At 37.2% G+C, this 16,672-nt stretch overlaps 1 protein-coding gene across 1 annotated transcript in view; it reads right to left on the bottom strand.

Moving 5' to 3' along the window:
- GPSM2 (G protein signaling modulator 2) overlaps positions 1–16,672 on the bottom strand; it is a 63,274-nt gene that overhangs the window by 11,566 nt on the left and 35,036 nt on the right. The window contains exons 11-13 of the mRNA XM_032633766.1: positions 5,587–5,657; positions 2,971–3,147; positions 256–415 (exon numbers count right to left, since the gene is read on the bottom strand). Coding sequence (XP_032489657.1) covers positions 256–415; positions 2,971–3,147; positions 5,587–5,657 — 408 coding nt within the window. The remainder of the gene's footprint in view (positions 1–255; positions 416–2,970; positions 3,148–5,586; positions 5,658–16,672) is intronic.

Genomic DNA, 16,672 nt, shown 5'->3' with positions numbered 1-16,672 from the left:
TTTATTTTTTTAAAGTTAGAATTTTTTCCCCCACCCCCTAGGAAACTTGGGAGGCAGTATGATATAGTTAGTAGAAAGTGCACTGGACCAGAAATACAGATAAACTTAGGGGAACTGAAACAAAACCTTGTTTGAAACTGTACAGATACCAGCGTTTCAGATGTACCTTGATTCAGGCTCCTTTACTGTACCTCCTAAATTCTCAGAAATAAATCACAAGAATATCAAGTTGCAGGAGAAGCACAGATAACTTACTTTGTAGCATCATTCTGGGGGGAGTGGCAGAAGCTGCTGTTGAAGCTGATCCGGAGTTCTGTTCTTTTAAGCAGCACCTCTGATCATCCATCCGATTGCTCTGAAATCGGCTCAGTAGGTCAAAGAACCCTTCATCTCCAATAGTATCTGCACTGATTTTCTAAAATATTGAGAGGAAATCTAAATATTTCAGCATTATCCTTAGATCATCAATGAAACAATATCATATATACCTCAAATGCAAATGGTAAACGATGAAGATTAAAAATAAACAATTGACATTTTCTTTATACAAGATGCCAACCACTTGGTAATAAAAAGTTATTTCAATCCAACTAACAAAAAGCATTTCTGGTTATTTTTTAATCCTTGTATTCCTAAAGCTAAATAAATGTACCTCAGACTTAGGGGAACTGCTACAGATACTGAATAAATTATGCAGATATCAGTGATACAGGCATGTACCCCAGGTTCAAAGTTCAGTTCTAAGATTCTACAACAGAATTTAAGTAAACTAGTCTTTCTAAGAACTGATTAAAGTAAGAAAGCATATATATTTTCCTGGCATATTGATTTTTAAGGTCTTTTATTGTATTTAAAGATTTGAAGATCCTGAAGAAATATAAACTTCAAATAAATGAATATTTGAGACAGAGGGGTACCAGTTATACTTTATTTGGAAAGCTTCAAAACTAAAATAATGTTTAATAAAAGTAATTATTTTAGTTTTCATAATGATTGTATTATAATAGAAGTACATATATACAAACTGTTATGAGCCTTGGGAGAAGGGTTTAACTAATTCTTAAGTGAAACAGCAGAAACTTATGTGATACTTGAGTGGGTTCCTGGAGAGTGAATAAACATTTGCAGGGTAGAGGTGTTTCACACAGATTAATGCGCAATTCCAAAGCTTTGTAGTGTTTAGGGGATAATGAACTGAAGGGTATGCAGGGGTGGTGAAAAGGGGAGGGGAAGAAGAGACCAACACAAGGACCTCTGTATGACATACTAACAAGTTAAAGACATCCCATGTGACATAAGAGAAGCACTGGTAATAGCCAATTTTAAGCGGTTTTGTACAGAAACAGAACTGGCCCTTCCAATTGATTGCAAGGGTTAATAATGGAAGGAAAGGGGTCAGTTCAGGTGCCTATTCCAGAAATCTGGGTAAGAGATAAAGCAGTACATTAAGAACTAACACATAGTAACAGAGATTTTTTTTAAAGGTGGGGGGACGGTGGTCAGGGCAGATCTGAGTGATATAGGGATTAACTGGATGTGGTCAATGAAGGAGAGGGAGTCTAGAATGACACCAGCGTTCCTAGCTTGGGTGACAGTGTAGTATACATGGTATCCCTTTAATTGAAGTAAGGAAAACAGGAGGGCTTGAGACAGCACAATTTTTAACACGTCAAGCTTGAGGTTTGGGAATAAGTATGTACATAAGCTATAGTCAACTGTCTTAATCACTAACAAAAAGACTTTTCCCTAGGGGCAAAAAGCCTCTAATTAAAAATTCTGAATATCAAAAGACAGGCTCCAAAAATACAGACATTTTTGGTTGGGCTAAGTGGGCTTAGTTAAGACCTCAAACCTTGAACAAAGATATGCCTTCCAGATCTACAAAAATATTCTTGGACCATTTTTATATACCCCATAATATTTTTAATAATATAATAATAATTATAATAATTTCCTTTTGTTAGTCATACATGTGTAAGGAACATGTAAAAAACTGATGAAAACCAAGGCAAAGGACACTACAAGGGTGCAGATACAAAAATAAAAATGCTGACAACAGGACCAATAGAAATTTCTGTTAAAAAATAAAAGGCTAACAATTTTTTCAAAGGTTCTCAACTGCTTGAAAAATGGACTTGATAATTTGAAGTATCTTCTTTTGTAATTTATTTTGATCTTTTTATCAGACTGTAGGGTAGGTAGAGATACCCCTGATACTTACCAGTAAACCCATGGTATTTTTCAACTTCTAAATATTTTTTATGTTCAATAATCTGATATCTATGCTCACTTTTAAACAACATCGTTTTTTTTTTTTTTTTTTTTTTTTTTTTTTTTTTTTTATGCGTTACGCGGGCCTCTCACTGTTGTGGCCTCTCCCGTTGCGGAGGACAGGCTCCGGACGCGCAGGCTCAGCGGCCATGGCTCACGGGCCCAGCCGCTCCGCGGCATGTGGGATCCTCCCAGACCGGGGCACGAACCCGTGTCCCCTGCATCGGCAGGCGGACTCTCAACCACTGCGCCACCAGGGAAGCCCCAACAACATCGTTTTTAACTGTATAATTTTAACAATAGAAATAAATAGAAATTGATGCATGCAGACACTCTTCATTTTAAATTAGTATTTAAAACTCCTTGAACATCTGAATTTCATTTGTTCTGACTTCTAGACTGAGTGGAGGACATTTTCACTGGGAGACACTCTGGTGAAATGAAGGTAGTATTTTTGCAAACAACAGTGACTTAAAACACAAAGAAATAATTACTGCCCAAAGTAGTGGAGCAACTTATCTATGAATGGAGTAATTATAGTTTCTAGCTTTGAAGAACACAGAAAAGATAGGAAAATACAGAAGACTTCTTTGAATAACAAAGATATTTTATACTGAATATCTAAAAATATATTACAAAAATCCAGTATGAATATAAAAAACTCAAAACACAATACTCAAAAACTTATTTTAAACATACCCTTTGAGAATTTGAAATTCGGTGATCGATGGAATTACTGGCATCTTGGAGAACTTTGGTGGAGGAATTACTTTTGTATTTTTTCCCCTTCAATCTGTTGACAAAGAGGAGCTTTGCAGAAGGTTTGGCAATAAGAGGTTTTTGTTTAGCAAGAATTTCACTGTTCCAGTTTTGAACCTACACAATTATAAATGGAAAGCACGACATGAAAAAAAACCACCAAAGCTATATATAATCTGCCATTTAGTAACTGGGGGTGGGGAGGGGGGTGAGTGGCTTAGATCTCTTAATAAATTCCTTTTTGCCAGTATATCTCACTGTTTTCTTTTTTAATTATCTTTGGCTGCATTGGGTCTTCGTTGCTACGTGCGGGTCTAGTTGTGGCGAGCAGGGGTTATTCTTCGTTTTGGTGCGTGGGCTTCTCATTGCGGTAGCTTCTCTTGTTGCGGAGCATGGGCCCTAGGTACATGCTTCAGTAGTTGTGGCATGCGGGCTCAGCAGTTGTGGCTCATGGGCTCTAGAGCGCAGGCTCAGTAGTTGTGGTTCACGGGCTTAGTTGCTCTGTAGCATGTGGGATCTTCCCAGACCAAGGCTCAAACCCATGTCCCCTGCACTGGCAGGCAGATTCTTAACCACTGCGCCACCAGGGAAGTCCCTAACTCACTGTTTTCAACAGCTTGTACCGAATGTGTGTTACGGATTTCTCATTATCAAAATATTAAAATGGAGGTTTTTAAAAACCTAAGAAAAGAAAACAAAGTTTGCGAAAAGTCCATAAAAATAAAATTTAAATGGTCAGAGAAGAAGCCAAAGTTTTATTCTTGGTATGAGTTACTTAGAAATCTGCTACAATTGGAAATTTTGGATGTATGTAGAATTTATAACCCTAAAAAATAACATCTAAAACTTACATAGCAGCAGTAATCTTTTGTTGATAAAACTGTACTTAACTCTTTGACTTTATTATGACTTCCAAACAGGAAGTTAGGGACTTCCCTGTTGGTCCAGTGGCTAAGAATCCATCTTCCAATGCAGGGGACGCGGGTTTGATCCCTGGTCAGGGAGCTAAGATCCCACATGCCGTAGGGCAACTAAGCCCGCACGCTGCAACTACGGAGAACACAGGCCACAACTAGAGAGCCCACGTGCCACAACGAGGAGCCCATATGCCTCAACTAAGACCCAAGGCAGCCAAAACTAAAACAAATAAATAAATATTATGAGGTAAAAAAAAAAAAAAATCACAAATAACTAATTCCACTTAAACATATTTTAAATTAGACATAAAGCTTTATCATCATTAGGCTCTTGGAAAATTACAGGGTTGAATCTGGTCAGCTTCTCGTGGAATTTACTGTTGGTACCACTACAGATGCACCAAATTAATTTTGTTGCTTATTACTAGTTTCCTACCTACTAGAAAAACGAAGAAGATCTAAACTGACTTAAGTTTTCTGTGTTCTGGTTTTTTTTTTTTTTAATCTATAGATTTAAGGATTTGAGAACCACTCACCAATATAAGAGGTAAATATATGGGGGAAATCAGAAAGCCCTTCAGAAGTTAACCAGAAGTTTTTTAAAAACTCTGTAACTGTTTGGAATAAAAAAATATTGGATATTAGTTCAAATCAGATGTTGGTCTTACGAAGACTACTTACACAAAAAATGTCAATATTAAAAAATAATATGCCTATTATAATAGGGCAGAAGAATATTTCATTACATGGAAAGATGTTGATATATTACTATGTCTTATAAAATAGTATCTATAATATGATATTCATATGAAAATGCAAGAAGAATAAATACAAAAACATTAATTTTGGTTACTACTGGTAGGTGGGATTACCAATAATTTCAATTTCCTTGTTGGAAGTTTCCAAATGTGTTTATAGTTCCAATAAACACATTTTATAAAAAGTGTTTCAAGAAATACACCATAAAGGAGTAAAAGCATACCTTAACAATGTAAAATTAAGATAAATGGAGGTAGCAGAAAGCAGCCTAGATTTGTTCTTCAATAACCTTTTTCCAATTATAAAGTCCCTTCTCTGTTACTTAAAAAAAAAAAACCTAGAGAAGATGCATCTTGAACAGAGTTATTTCTTTGTTAGTTAAAAAAAAATGCTTTTCAAAAATGCAGCTAAAAACACTAGCTTGATCATACATATCATTAATCTTGCCAATAATGTTGCTGTTACTTAGTTGAAAAAAGTCTTCCTAATCCTTTTCTGATCTTCCTGTTCTTCATTTAATTAAAAAAAGTAATGCATGTACATGGTAAAATAGTAAAATATTCAAACAGTTCAAAATAGTATATAAAAGTGTTTCTCCTAACCCAGATAGCAATTCTTTTCCCAGAGGCAATCGTTACTAGCAAGTATCTTATATATTATTCCAGAAATGTCTTATGCATCTACAAAGGATATATATGCATAAAACCTTTCTTAAACAGATGGCAGCATACCGTACACATTCTTTTTGCATTGTACTCGATTCTTTTCAAAGGAAAATGTTAAAGTGATACCCATATATGACAAGACTTATTTAAATTATTTAAATTAAAAGTTGCTAAAATATTTTGTTATAATTGTTCAAGAAATAAAAACTGCCAACCTTTTCTGGTGTTAACTTCATAAGTTCCATGTTTTCCATACTGTGTCGGCGTCCAAACTTGGGGCGTGCACCTTTGTAAAAAAAGTAAGCCAGGGAGCCCTTAAGACTGAAAATTCAGCATCACTGTGTTATTCAAATTTAAAGTCTGCTACAAAAACCCACATGGAAGGAGGAAACATGTATTCGTTCAAGAATAATAATTTTCCACACCAACTAAATTAAAATAAAATATACACTCCCTCTAAAACGTTTTGATGTAAGAAGTTAACGTTTTGGTTGGAAACTAACTTTGGTTACTAACTACCCCTTAATTTAGAAAAGGCATTTTTATAATAACTAGTTTTATATGATACACAGTCTCCTAAAAACAACCCAAACAAACTGTAGAGAGGTTTGAGTAAGTAGAAACACAAGGAAAACATAAGGCCTTCAAATTTGAGGTAAGAACCAAAATAACATCCCCAATACTATATTATTACTCTTCTGAGTTACCTGTTTCCATTTTAAGATCTCATTAGATGACAGATTTACTTCCAGTCAGGAAAAAAGTTAAATAAAAAGATCTTCAAAATATTTTTTCAAAAAGTTGTCATTAAATATGAAGAACTTTCATATCCATTCAATCTTTAATATTTTAAAAGGCATAATATAAGAAATACATGATACCTGATAGCCAGCTTCAGAAATAAACCACGGGGGGTGGGGTGAGGGGTGCCTTCAAGATGGCAGAGGAGTAAGACGTGGAGATCACCTTCCTCCCCACAAATACATCAGAAATACATTTACATGTGGAACAACTCCTACAGAACACCTACTTAACTTTGGCAGAAGACCTAAGACTTCCCAAAAGGCAAGAAACATCCCCACGTACCTGGGTAGGACAAAAGAAAAAAGGAAAAACAGAGACAAAAGAATAGGGACGGGACCTGCACCTCTGGGAGGGAGCTGTGAAGGAGGAAAAGTTTCCACACACTAGGAAGCCCCTTCACTGGCGGATACAGGGGGTGGCGGGGGTGAAGCTTGGGAGCCACGGAGGAGAGTGCAGCAACAGGAGGTGCAGAGGGCAAAGCAGAGAGATTCCTGCACAGAGGATCGGTGCCGACCAGCACTCACCAGCCCCAGAGGCTTGTCTGCTCACCTGCTGGGGCGGGCAGGGCTGGGAGCTGAGGCTCGGGCTTTGGAGGTCAGATCCCAGGGAGAGGACTGGGGATGGCTGCGTGAACACAGCCTGAAGGGGGCTAGTGCGCCACAGCTAGCCAGAAGGGAGTCCAGGAAAAAGTCTGGACCTGCCTAAGAGTCAAGAGACCATTGTTTCGGGGTGTGCAAGGAGAAGGGATTCAGAGCATTGCCTAAACAAGCTCCAGAGATGAGTGCCAGCCGCGGCTATCAGCATGGACAGCAGAGATGGGCATGAGATGCTAAGGCTGCTGCTGCAGCCACCAAGAAGCCTGTGTGCAAGCAGGTCACTATCCACACCTCCCCTCTTGGGAGCCTGTGCAGCCCAGCACTGACAGGGTCCCGTGATCCAGTGACAACTTCCCCAGGAGAACACATGGCACACCTCAGGTTGTTGCAACATCATGTTAGCCTCTGCGCCCGCAGGCTCACCCTGCATCCGTACCCCTCCCTCCCCCGAGCCTCAGTGAGCCAGAGCCCCCAAATCAGCTGCTCCTTTAATCCCATCCTGTCTGAACAAAGAACAGACGCCCTCAGGCGAGCTACACGCAAAGGTGGGTCCAAATGCAAAGATGAACCCTGGGAGCTCTGCGGACAAAGAAGAGAAAGGGAAATCTCTCCCAGCAGCCTCAGGAGCAGTGGATTAAATCTCCACAATCAACTTGATGTACTCTCAGTCAACTTGTGGAATACCTGAATAGACAACAAATCATCCCAAAATTGAGGTGGTGGACTTTGGTAGCAACTGTAGACTTGGGGTTTGCTTTCTGTATCTAATTTGTTTCTGGTTTTATGTTTATCTTAGTTTAGTATTTAGAATTTATTATCATTTGCAATTTATTGATTTGGTTGCTCTCTTCCTTTGTTTATTTTATATATATATATACTTTTTTTCCTTTTCCTCTTTTTGTGAGTGTGTATGTGTACACTTCTTTCTGTGATTTTGTCTGTACAGCTTTGCTTTTGCCATTTGTCCTAGGGTTCTGACTGTCCATTTTGTTTTGTTTTTTAGTATAGTTACAGTTTTTAGGGCTTGTTATCATTGGAGGATTCGGTTTTTGGTTTGGTTGCTCTCTTCTTTATTTCTCTTTAAATTACTTTTTTATTTTTAATACATTTTTTCTATTAACTTTATTTTATTGTATTTTTTCTTTCTTTCTTTTTTTCTTTTTCTCCCTTTTCATCAGAGCCATGTGGCTGACAGGGTCTTGGTGCTCCTGCCAGGTGTTAGGCCTGTGCCTCTGAGGTGGGAGAGCCAAGTTCAGGACATTGGACCACCAGAGACCTCCCGGCCCCAAGTAATGTCAAACAGTGAAAGGTCGCCCAGAGATCTCCATCTCATCACTAACACCCAGCTCCACTCAACGACCAGCAAGCTATAGTGCTGGACACCCTATGCCAAACAACTAGCAAGACAGGAACACAACCCCACCCATTAGCAGAGAGGCTGCCTAATATCATAATAAGGTCACAGACACCCCAAAACACACCACCGGACGCAGTCCTGCCCACCAGAAACAAAAGATCCAGTCTCATTCACAAGAACACAGGCACCAGTCCCCTCCAACAGGAAGCCTACACAACCCACTGAACCAACCTTACCCACTGGGAGCAGACACCAAAAACAATGGGAACTATGAACCTGCAGCCTGCGAAATGGAGACCCCAAACACAGTAAGTTAAGCAAAATGAGAATAGAGAAATACACAGCAGAGGAAGGAGCAAGGCAAAAAAACACCAGACCAAACAAATGAAGAGGAATTAGGCAGTCTACCTGAAAAAGAATTCAGAGTAATGATAGTAAAGATGATCCAAAATCTTAAAAATAGAATGGAGAAAATACCAGAAATGTTTAACAAGGACCTAGAAGAACTAAAGAGCAAACAAACAATGATGGACAACACAATAAATGAAATTAAAAATTCTCTAGAAGGAAACAAAAGCAGAATAACTGAGGCAGATGAACGGATAAGTGACCTGGAAGATATAATAGTGGAAATAACTACCACAGAGCAGAACAAAGAAAAAAGAATGAAAAGAATTGAGGACAATCTCAGAGACCTCTGGGACAACATTAAACACACCAACATTCAAATTATAGGGGTCCCAGAAGAAGAATAGAAAAAAAAGAGACTGAGAAAATATTTGAAGAGATTATAGTTGAAAATTTCCCTAATATGAGAAAGGAAATAGTCAAGTCCAGGAAGCGGAGACAGTCCCACACAGGATAAATCCAAGGAGAAACACACCAAGACACATATTAATCAAACTATCAAAAATTAAATACAGGGCTTCCCTGGTGGCGCAGTGGTTGAGAGTCCGCCTGCCGATGCAGGGGACACGGGTTCGTGCCCCGGTCTGGGAGGATCCCACATGCCGCGGAGCGGCTGGGCCCGTGAGCCATGGCCGCTGAGCCTGCGCGTCCGGAGCCTGTCCTCCGCAACGGGAGAGGCCACAACAGTGAGAGGCCCGCGTAACGCATAAAAAAAAAAAAAAAAAAAAAAAAAAAAAAAAAAAAAAATTAAATACAAAGAAAAAATATTAAAAGCAGCAAGGGAAAAGCAACAATTAACATACAAGGGAATCCCCATAAGGTTAACAGCTGATCTTTCAGCAGAAGCTCTGCAAGCCAGAAGGGAGTGTCAAGACATATTTAAAGTGATGAAAGGGAAAAACCTACAACCAAGATTACTCTACCCTGCAAGGATCTCATTCAGATTTGACGGAGAAATTAAAACCTTTACAGACAAGCAAAAGCTAAGAGAATTCAGCACCACCAAACCAGCTCTACAACAAATGCTAAAAGAACTTCTCTAGGCAGGAAACACAAGAGAAGGAAAAGACTTACAATTAAAAACCCAGAACAGTTAAGAAAATGGTAATAGGAACATACATATCGATAACTACCTTAAATGTAAATGGATTAAATGCTCCAACCAAAAGACATAGACTGGCTGAATGGATACAAAAACAAGACCTGTACATATGCTGTCTACAAGAGACTTGCTTCAGACCTAGGGACACATACAGACTGAAAGCGAGGGGATGGAAAAAGATATTCCATGCAAATGGAAACCAAAAGAAAGCTGGAGTAGCAATTCTCACGTCAGACAAAACAGACTTTAAAATAAAGACTATTACAAGAGACAAAGAAGGACACTACATAATGATCAACGAATCAATCCAAGAAGATATAACAGTTGTAAATATTTATGCACCCAACATACGAGCACCTGAATACATAAGGCAAATGCTAACAGCCATTAAAGGGGAAATCAACAGTAATAAAATCATAGTAGGGGACTTTAACACCTCACTTTCACCAACAGACAGATCGTCCAAAATGAAAATAAATAAGGAAATACAAGCTTTAAGTGATACATTAAACAAGATGAACTTAATTGATATTTATAGGACATTCCATCCAAAAACAGATTACACTTTCTTCTCAAGTGCTCATGGAACATTCTCCAGGATAGATCACACCTTGGGTCACAAATCAAGCCTTGGTAAATTTAAGAAAATTGACATCGTATCAAGTATATTTTCTGACCACAACGCTATGAGACTAGATATCAATTACAGGAAAAAATCTGTAAAAAAAGTACAAACACATGAAGGCTAAACAATATGTTACTACATAACCAAGAGATCACTGAAGAAATCAAAGAGGAAATCAAAAATACCTAGAAACAAATGACAATGAAAACACAATGACCCAAAACATACGGGATGCAGCAAAAGCAGTTCTAACAGGGAAGTTTATAGCAATACAATCCTACTCAAGAAATAAGAAACATCTCAAATAAAAAACCTAACCTTACAGCTAAAGCAATCAGAGAAAGAAGAAAATAACCCCAAAGTTAGCAGGAGGAAAGAAATCATAAAGATCAGATCAGAAATAAATGAAAAAGAAATTAAGCAAACAATAGCAAATATCAACAAAACTAAAAGCTGGTACTTTGAGAAGATAAACAAAATTGATAAGCCATTAGCCAGACTCATCAAGAAATAAAGGGAGAAGACTCAAATCAATAGAATTAGAAATGAAAAAGAAGTAACAACTGACACCGCAGAAATACAAAGGATCATGAGAGATTACTACAAGCAACTATATGCCAATAAAATGGACAACCTGGAAGAAATGGACAAATTCTTAGAAAAGCACAACCTTCCGAGACTGAATCAGGAAGAAGCAGAAAATATAAACAGACCAATCACAAGCACTGAAATTGAAACTGTGATTAAAAATCTTCCAACAAACAAAAGCCCAGGACCAGATAGCTTCACAGGTGAATTCTATCAAACATTTAGAGACGAGCTAACACCTATCCTTCTCAAACTCTTCCAAAATACAGCAGAGGGAGGAACACTCCCAAACGCATTCTACAACGCCACCATCACCCTGATACCAGAACCAAAGATACCACAAAAAAACAACAGGCCAATATCACTGATGAACATAGATGCAAAAATCCTCAACAAAATACTAGCAAGCAGAATCCAACAGCACATTAAAAGGATCATACACCATGATCAAGTGGGGTTTATCCCAGGAATGCAAGGATTCTTCAGTATATGCAAATCAATCAAAGTGATACACCATATTAACAAACTGAAGGAGAAAAACCATATGATCATCTCAACAGATGCAGAAAAAGCTTATGACAAAATTCAACACCCATATATAATAAAAACCCTCCAGAAAGTAGGCATAAAGGGAACTTACCTCAACATAATAAAGGCCATATATGACAAACCCACAGCCAATATCGTTCTTAATGGTGAAAAACTGAAACCATTTCCACTAAGATCAGGAACAAGACAAGGTTGCCCACTCTCACCACTATTATTCAACATAGTTTTGGAAGTTTTAGCCACAGCAATCAGAGAAGAAAAAGAAATAAAAGGAATCCAAATCGGAAAAGAAGAAGTAAACCTGTCACTGTTTGCAGATGACATGATACTATACATAGAGAATCCTAAAGATGCTACCAGAAAATTAGTAGAGCTAATTGATGAATTTGGTAAAGTAGCAGGATACAAAATTAATGCACAGAAATCTCTGGCATTCCTATACATTAAAGATGGAAAATCTGAAAGAGAAATTAAGGAAACACTCCCATTTGCTATTGCAACAAAAAGAATAAAATACCTAGGAGTAAACCTACCTAAGGAGACAAAAGACCTGTATGCAGAAAACTATAAGACACTGATGGAAGAAATTAAAGATGATACAAATAGATGGTGAGCTATACCATGTCCTTTGATTGGAAGAATCAACACTGTGAAAATGACTATACTACCCAAATCAATCTACAGATTCAATGCAATTCCTATCAAACTATCAATGGCATTTTTCACAGAACTAGAACAAAAAATTTCACAATTTGTATGGAAACACAAAAGACCCCGAATAGCCAAAGCAATATTGAGAACAAAAAATGGAGCTGGAATCAGGCTCTCTGACTTCAGACTATACTACAAAGCTACAGTAATCAAGACAGTATGGTATTGCCACAAAAACAGAAATATAGATCAATGGAACAGGATAGAAAGCCCAGAGATAAACCCACACATATATGGTTACCTTATCTTTGATAAAGGAGGCAAGAATATACAATGGAGAAAAGACAGCCTCTTCAATAAGTGGTGCTGGCAAAACTGGACAGGTACATGTAAAAGAATGAAATTAGAACACTCTCAACACCATACACAAAAATAAACTCAAAATGGATGAAAGACCTAAATGTAAGGCCAGACACTATAAAACTCTTAGAGGAAAACATAGGCAGAATACTCTAAGATATAAATCACGGCAAGATCCTTTTTGACCCACTTCCTAGAGAAATGGAAAAACAAAAACAAACAAGTGGGACCTAATGAAATTTAAAAGCTTTTGCACAGCAAAGGAAACCATAAGCAAGACGAAAAGACAACCCTCAGAATGGGAGAAAATATTTGCAAACGAAGCAACTGACAAAGGATTAATCTCCAAAATATACAAGTAGCTTATGCAGCTCAGTATCAAGAAAACAAACAACCTAATCCAAAAATGGGCAGAAGACCTAAATAGACATTTCTCCAAAGAAGATATACAGATTGCTAACAAACACATGAAAGTATGCTCAACATCCCTAATCATTAGAGAAATGCAAGTCAAAACTACAATGAGATGTCACCTCACACTGGTCACAATGGCCGTCATAAAAAAATCTACAAAGAATAAATGCTGGAGAGGGTGTGGAGAAAAGGGAACCCTCTTGCACTGTTGGTGGGAATGTAAATTGTTACAGCCACTATGGAGAACAGTATGGAGGTTCCTTAAAAAACTACAAATAGAACTACCATACGACCCAGCAATCCCACTACTGGGCATATACCCAGAGAAAACCATAATTCAGAAAGAGTCATATACCACAATGTTCAGTGCAGCTCTATTTACAATAGCCAGGACATGGAAGCAACTAAGTGTCCATTGACAGATGAATGGATAAAGAAGATATGGCACATATATACAAAGGAATATTACTCAGCCAAAAAAGAAACGAAATTGAGTTATTTGTAGTGAGATGGATGGACCTAGAGTCTGTCATATAGAGTGAAGTAAGTCAGAAAGAGAAAAACAAATACCATATGCTAACACATATATGTGGAATCTAAGAAAAAAAAAGGTTCTGAAGAACCTAGAGGCAGGACAGGAATAAAGATGCAGACGTAGAGAATGGACTTGAGGACACGGTGGGGGGAAGGGTAAACTGGGACAAAGTGAGAGAGTGGCATGGACACATATACACTTCCAAATGTAAAGTAGATACCTAGCGGGAAGCAGCCGCATAACACAGGGAGATCAGCTAGGTGCTTTGTGTCCACCTAGAAAGGTGGGATAGGGAGGGTGGGAGGGAGATGCAAGAGAGAGGAGATATGGGGATGTATGTATATGTATAGCTAATTCACTCTGTTATATAGCAGAAACTAACACACCAATGTAAAGCAATTATACTCCAATAAAGATGTTAAAAAAAAATGATTGTTGCTCCACTTCATAAGCTCCATTTTAAACATGAAGTGCTCTAATGATCTTCTTTGAGGCATGGTGATAGTAGGAACTGGCTCCCACACCTTATTCTATTCAGACAGTTTTATTCTGGGAATAGTGTTGTAGGAAATAGATTAAAAATATTAAATTACTTTTGAATACATACCATCAGAAAACAAATACTCACATAATGTGGTTGTTACTGTTTATGATGTCAAGAATTTTCTTCCCTGATAAGAAACTCTTGAAGATAAAGAATGAAATAAATATATCTTCTAAAACAATAAGCTCACAAAATGATGAGGCTGGTTGCAGTGCTCTGAGTTTAATTGGAAAACATAGCCACTGAGAAGGTAATTTGAACTATGACTATAAATTTTTGTGAAGAGTCATCATCTGTAACAAGCCTTTTACTTCATTTATTCTTAGCTATTTCACATAAAGAGAAAAAATTTTTCTTAAAGAAATTGGATGCACTAGAAAGTAATGAAATCTAAAGTCATTCTTTTTGTACAAAGTGAATCTGTAAACCTCTCCAGTTGCTACCCTTTCAGTCCCTTTCTTTGAGATTTTTACTTGACAGGGGTGGGGTAAGGGAACGTAGTTTCTCAACAAATTGCCTTCCTTCCATAAGTAGTTCCTACCCTGGGTTTTCTTGTCACAAAAATCTGTAACTTTTCCAACTCTGAAAATTATTTCAGTCAAATTGTGTATCATGTGCTGCTTACTTTGTAAAACAGAAGAACTTTGAGAAGCAAAAAAAAAAAAAGAAAAAAGAAACCACAACTGACACATTAACTCCCCCTTTTGTAATTCCCCCCATAACTTCCCTCTTCCTCCCTAAGTTTTTATATTTTCATTACATATGTATATATCTCTAAGCAATGGAGCTTATTATATAACATTACATAAGTGGTCTCACACTGTGTATGTTCTCTAACTTGCTTTCTTTGAGCAACCTCATGTTTGTGAGATTCATCCAAGTTGGTGTGAGTAGTTTAATTTTCATTGCGATTTTAGGACAAGGAACTATTGGTGACAGCTATTTAGGTTGCTTGCAATCATTTGTCATTATAAGCAATATTACTACAGAAATTCTTGGAAATATCTCCTCGTGTACACGAGCAAGCCTTTGTTCCAGTCTGGATAACAGATGAGTGTAACCGGGAGTGGAACTGCTAGATCATACGGTTGGTACATCTTCAACTCTACCAGAATATTGCCAGACTACTCTTTTGAATACATCAATTTCTACTCCTATCAACACTGCATAAAAGTTTCTATTACCTGTATTGTTTCAATACTGGTGTTATCAGGCCTTTTAATTTTCATCCACCTCATCCACCAATATTACCTCACTATGGTTTTCCCCGATAAGTTAAATACCTTTTCACATATTTATGGGCTATTTGTGTTTCTTCTGTTCATCACTTTTGCCTATCTTTTAGTTAGGTTATTTGTCTTGTTTTTAATTCATAGGAGTTCTTATAAATTGAGGATACAAATCCTTTTTTAATCATTTGTGTGGCAAATGTCCTCTCAGTTTGTGTTTTATCTCTTTACAGTTTCTTTTAATGAAATGAAGTTCTTAATTTCAGTGTCAATCTTTTTCGTAATGGTTTTGTTTTTGTGGGGTTTTTTTTTTGTTTTTGTGTTTTGAGACATCCTTCCCCTCTCTGATATCATGAAGATATTCTCCTTTATTTTCAGAGGTAGTACAGCATTCTGATTGAACAGACCAATCACTCATTGTGATATGACCTTGGGCAACTACCTCTCTGTGATTTTCTCATTTGTAAAGGACAACTATACCCCTACCTCATAGATCACTGTGTGATGATAAATGCACCATCATCTGTAAAGGGGTCAGTATAATGCCTGGTAAGTAGTAAGCATTCAGCAAGTGTTAGCTGGCTGATCATAATTATTGCTCTAAATCTGTCTTTCATACTTAAATCCTTGATCCATCAAGAATTTATTTTTGTGTGATATTAATTGCCATATATGCAAGGATTATAGACTCTATATTCCATTCCATTGGTCTATTTGTCTCTATGCCAGTAACACACTGCCTTCATTACTGTAGCTTTATAATCTTTATATCTGTAGAGAAAGCACTTCTTATCTCTTGTTTTTCATCAGGAATGTTTTGGCTTTGAGTTCTTAGCCCTTTTTTCTTCCATACACATTCATGAATGACCTGGTCAAGTTCCACAAAAAAACTGCCATTATTTGCTTGGCAGCACACTGAATTTATATCAACTTGGGAAGAACTGACATCCTTTAAAATATTTAGTTTTCCGATAGGCGCAATTCCTGAGAGAAATGTGTTTAGATTTCCCCTTATGGTTCTGGATTTTCCCATTTCTCCTTTTAGTTTAGTCAGTTTTGCTTTATGTACACTGAAGCTTTGTTATTAGGCTTGCTAGATACATACAAATTTAAGGCTTTTATCTTCCTGGTGAATTGAATTCTTAACCATTGTGAAGTGACTGTCTTCATTTCTAACAAAGTCTTTTGCCTTAAGGTACATTTTATCTGATATTAGTACAGCTGTACCAGCTTTCTCTTGATCCGTTTTTCCATGGTATGTTTTTTCAATCCTTTTACTTTCAGGCTTAGTTGGATTTTATTCTTTTACCAATCTGATACTCCTGGTCCTTTAAATGGAACGTTTACATTTAATAGAATTACTGATATATTTGGATATTTGAGCTATTTTCTCCTTTACTATGTTTACTGGTATATTACATTAATTGATTTCCTGATATTCAGTCCACTTGAATTCCTATTTATTTGTTTTAAATACACTGTGGGTTTGGTTTGCAAATATTTTGTTTAAAATTTTTGCATCTATGTTCATGAGTAAAG

The sequence above is a fragment of the Phocoena sinus genome, chromosome 1 (genome assembly GCF_008692025.1).
Source record: "Phocoena sinus isolate mPhoSin1 chromosome 1, mPhoSin1.pri, whole genome shotgun sequence".
Taxonomy (NCBI): domain Eukaryota; kingdom Metazoa; phylum Chordata; class Mammalia; order Artiodactyla; family Phocoenidae; genus Phocoena; species Phocoena sinus.
Note: the sequence above shows the minus strand (reverse complement) of the source record. Positions and strands in the feature narration are given on the sequence as shown.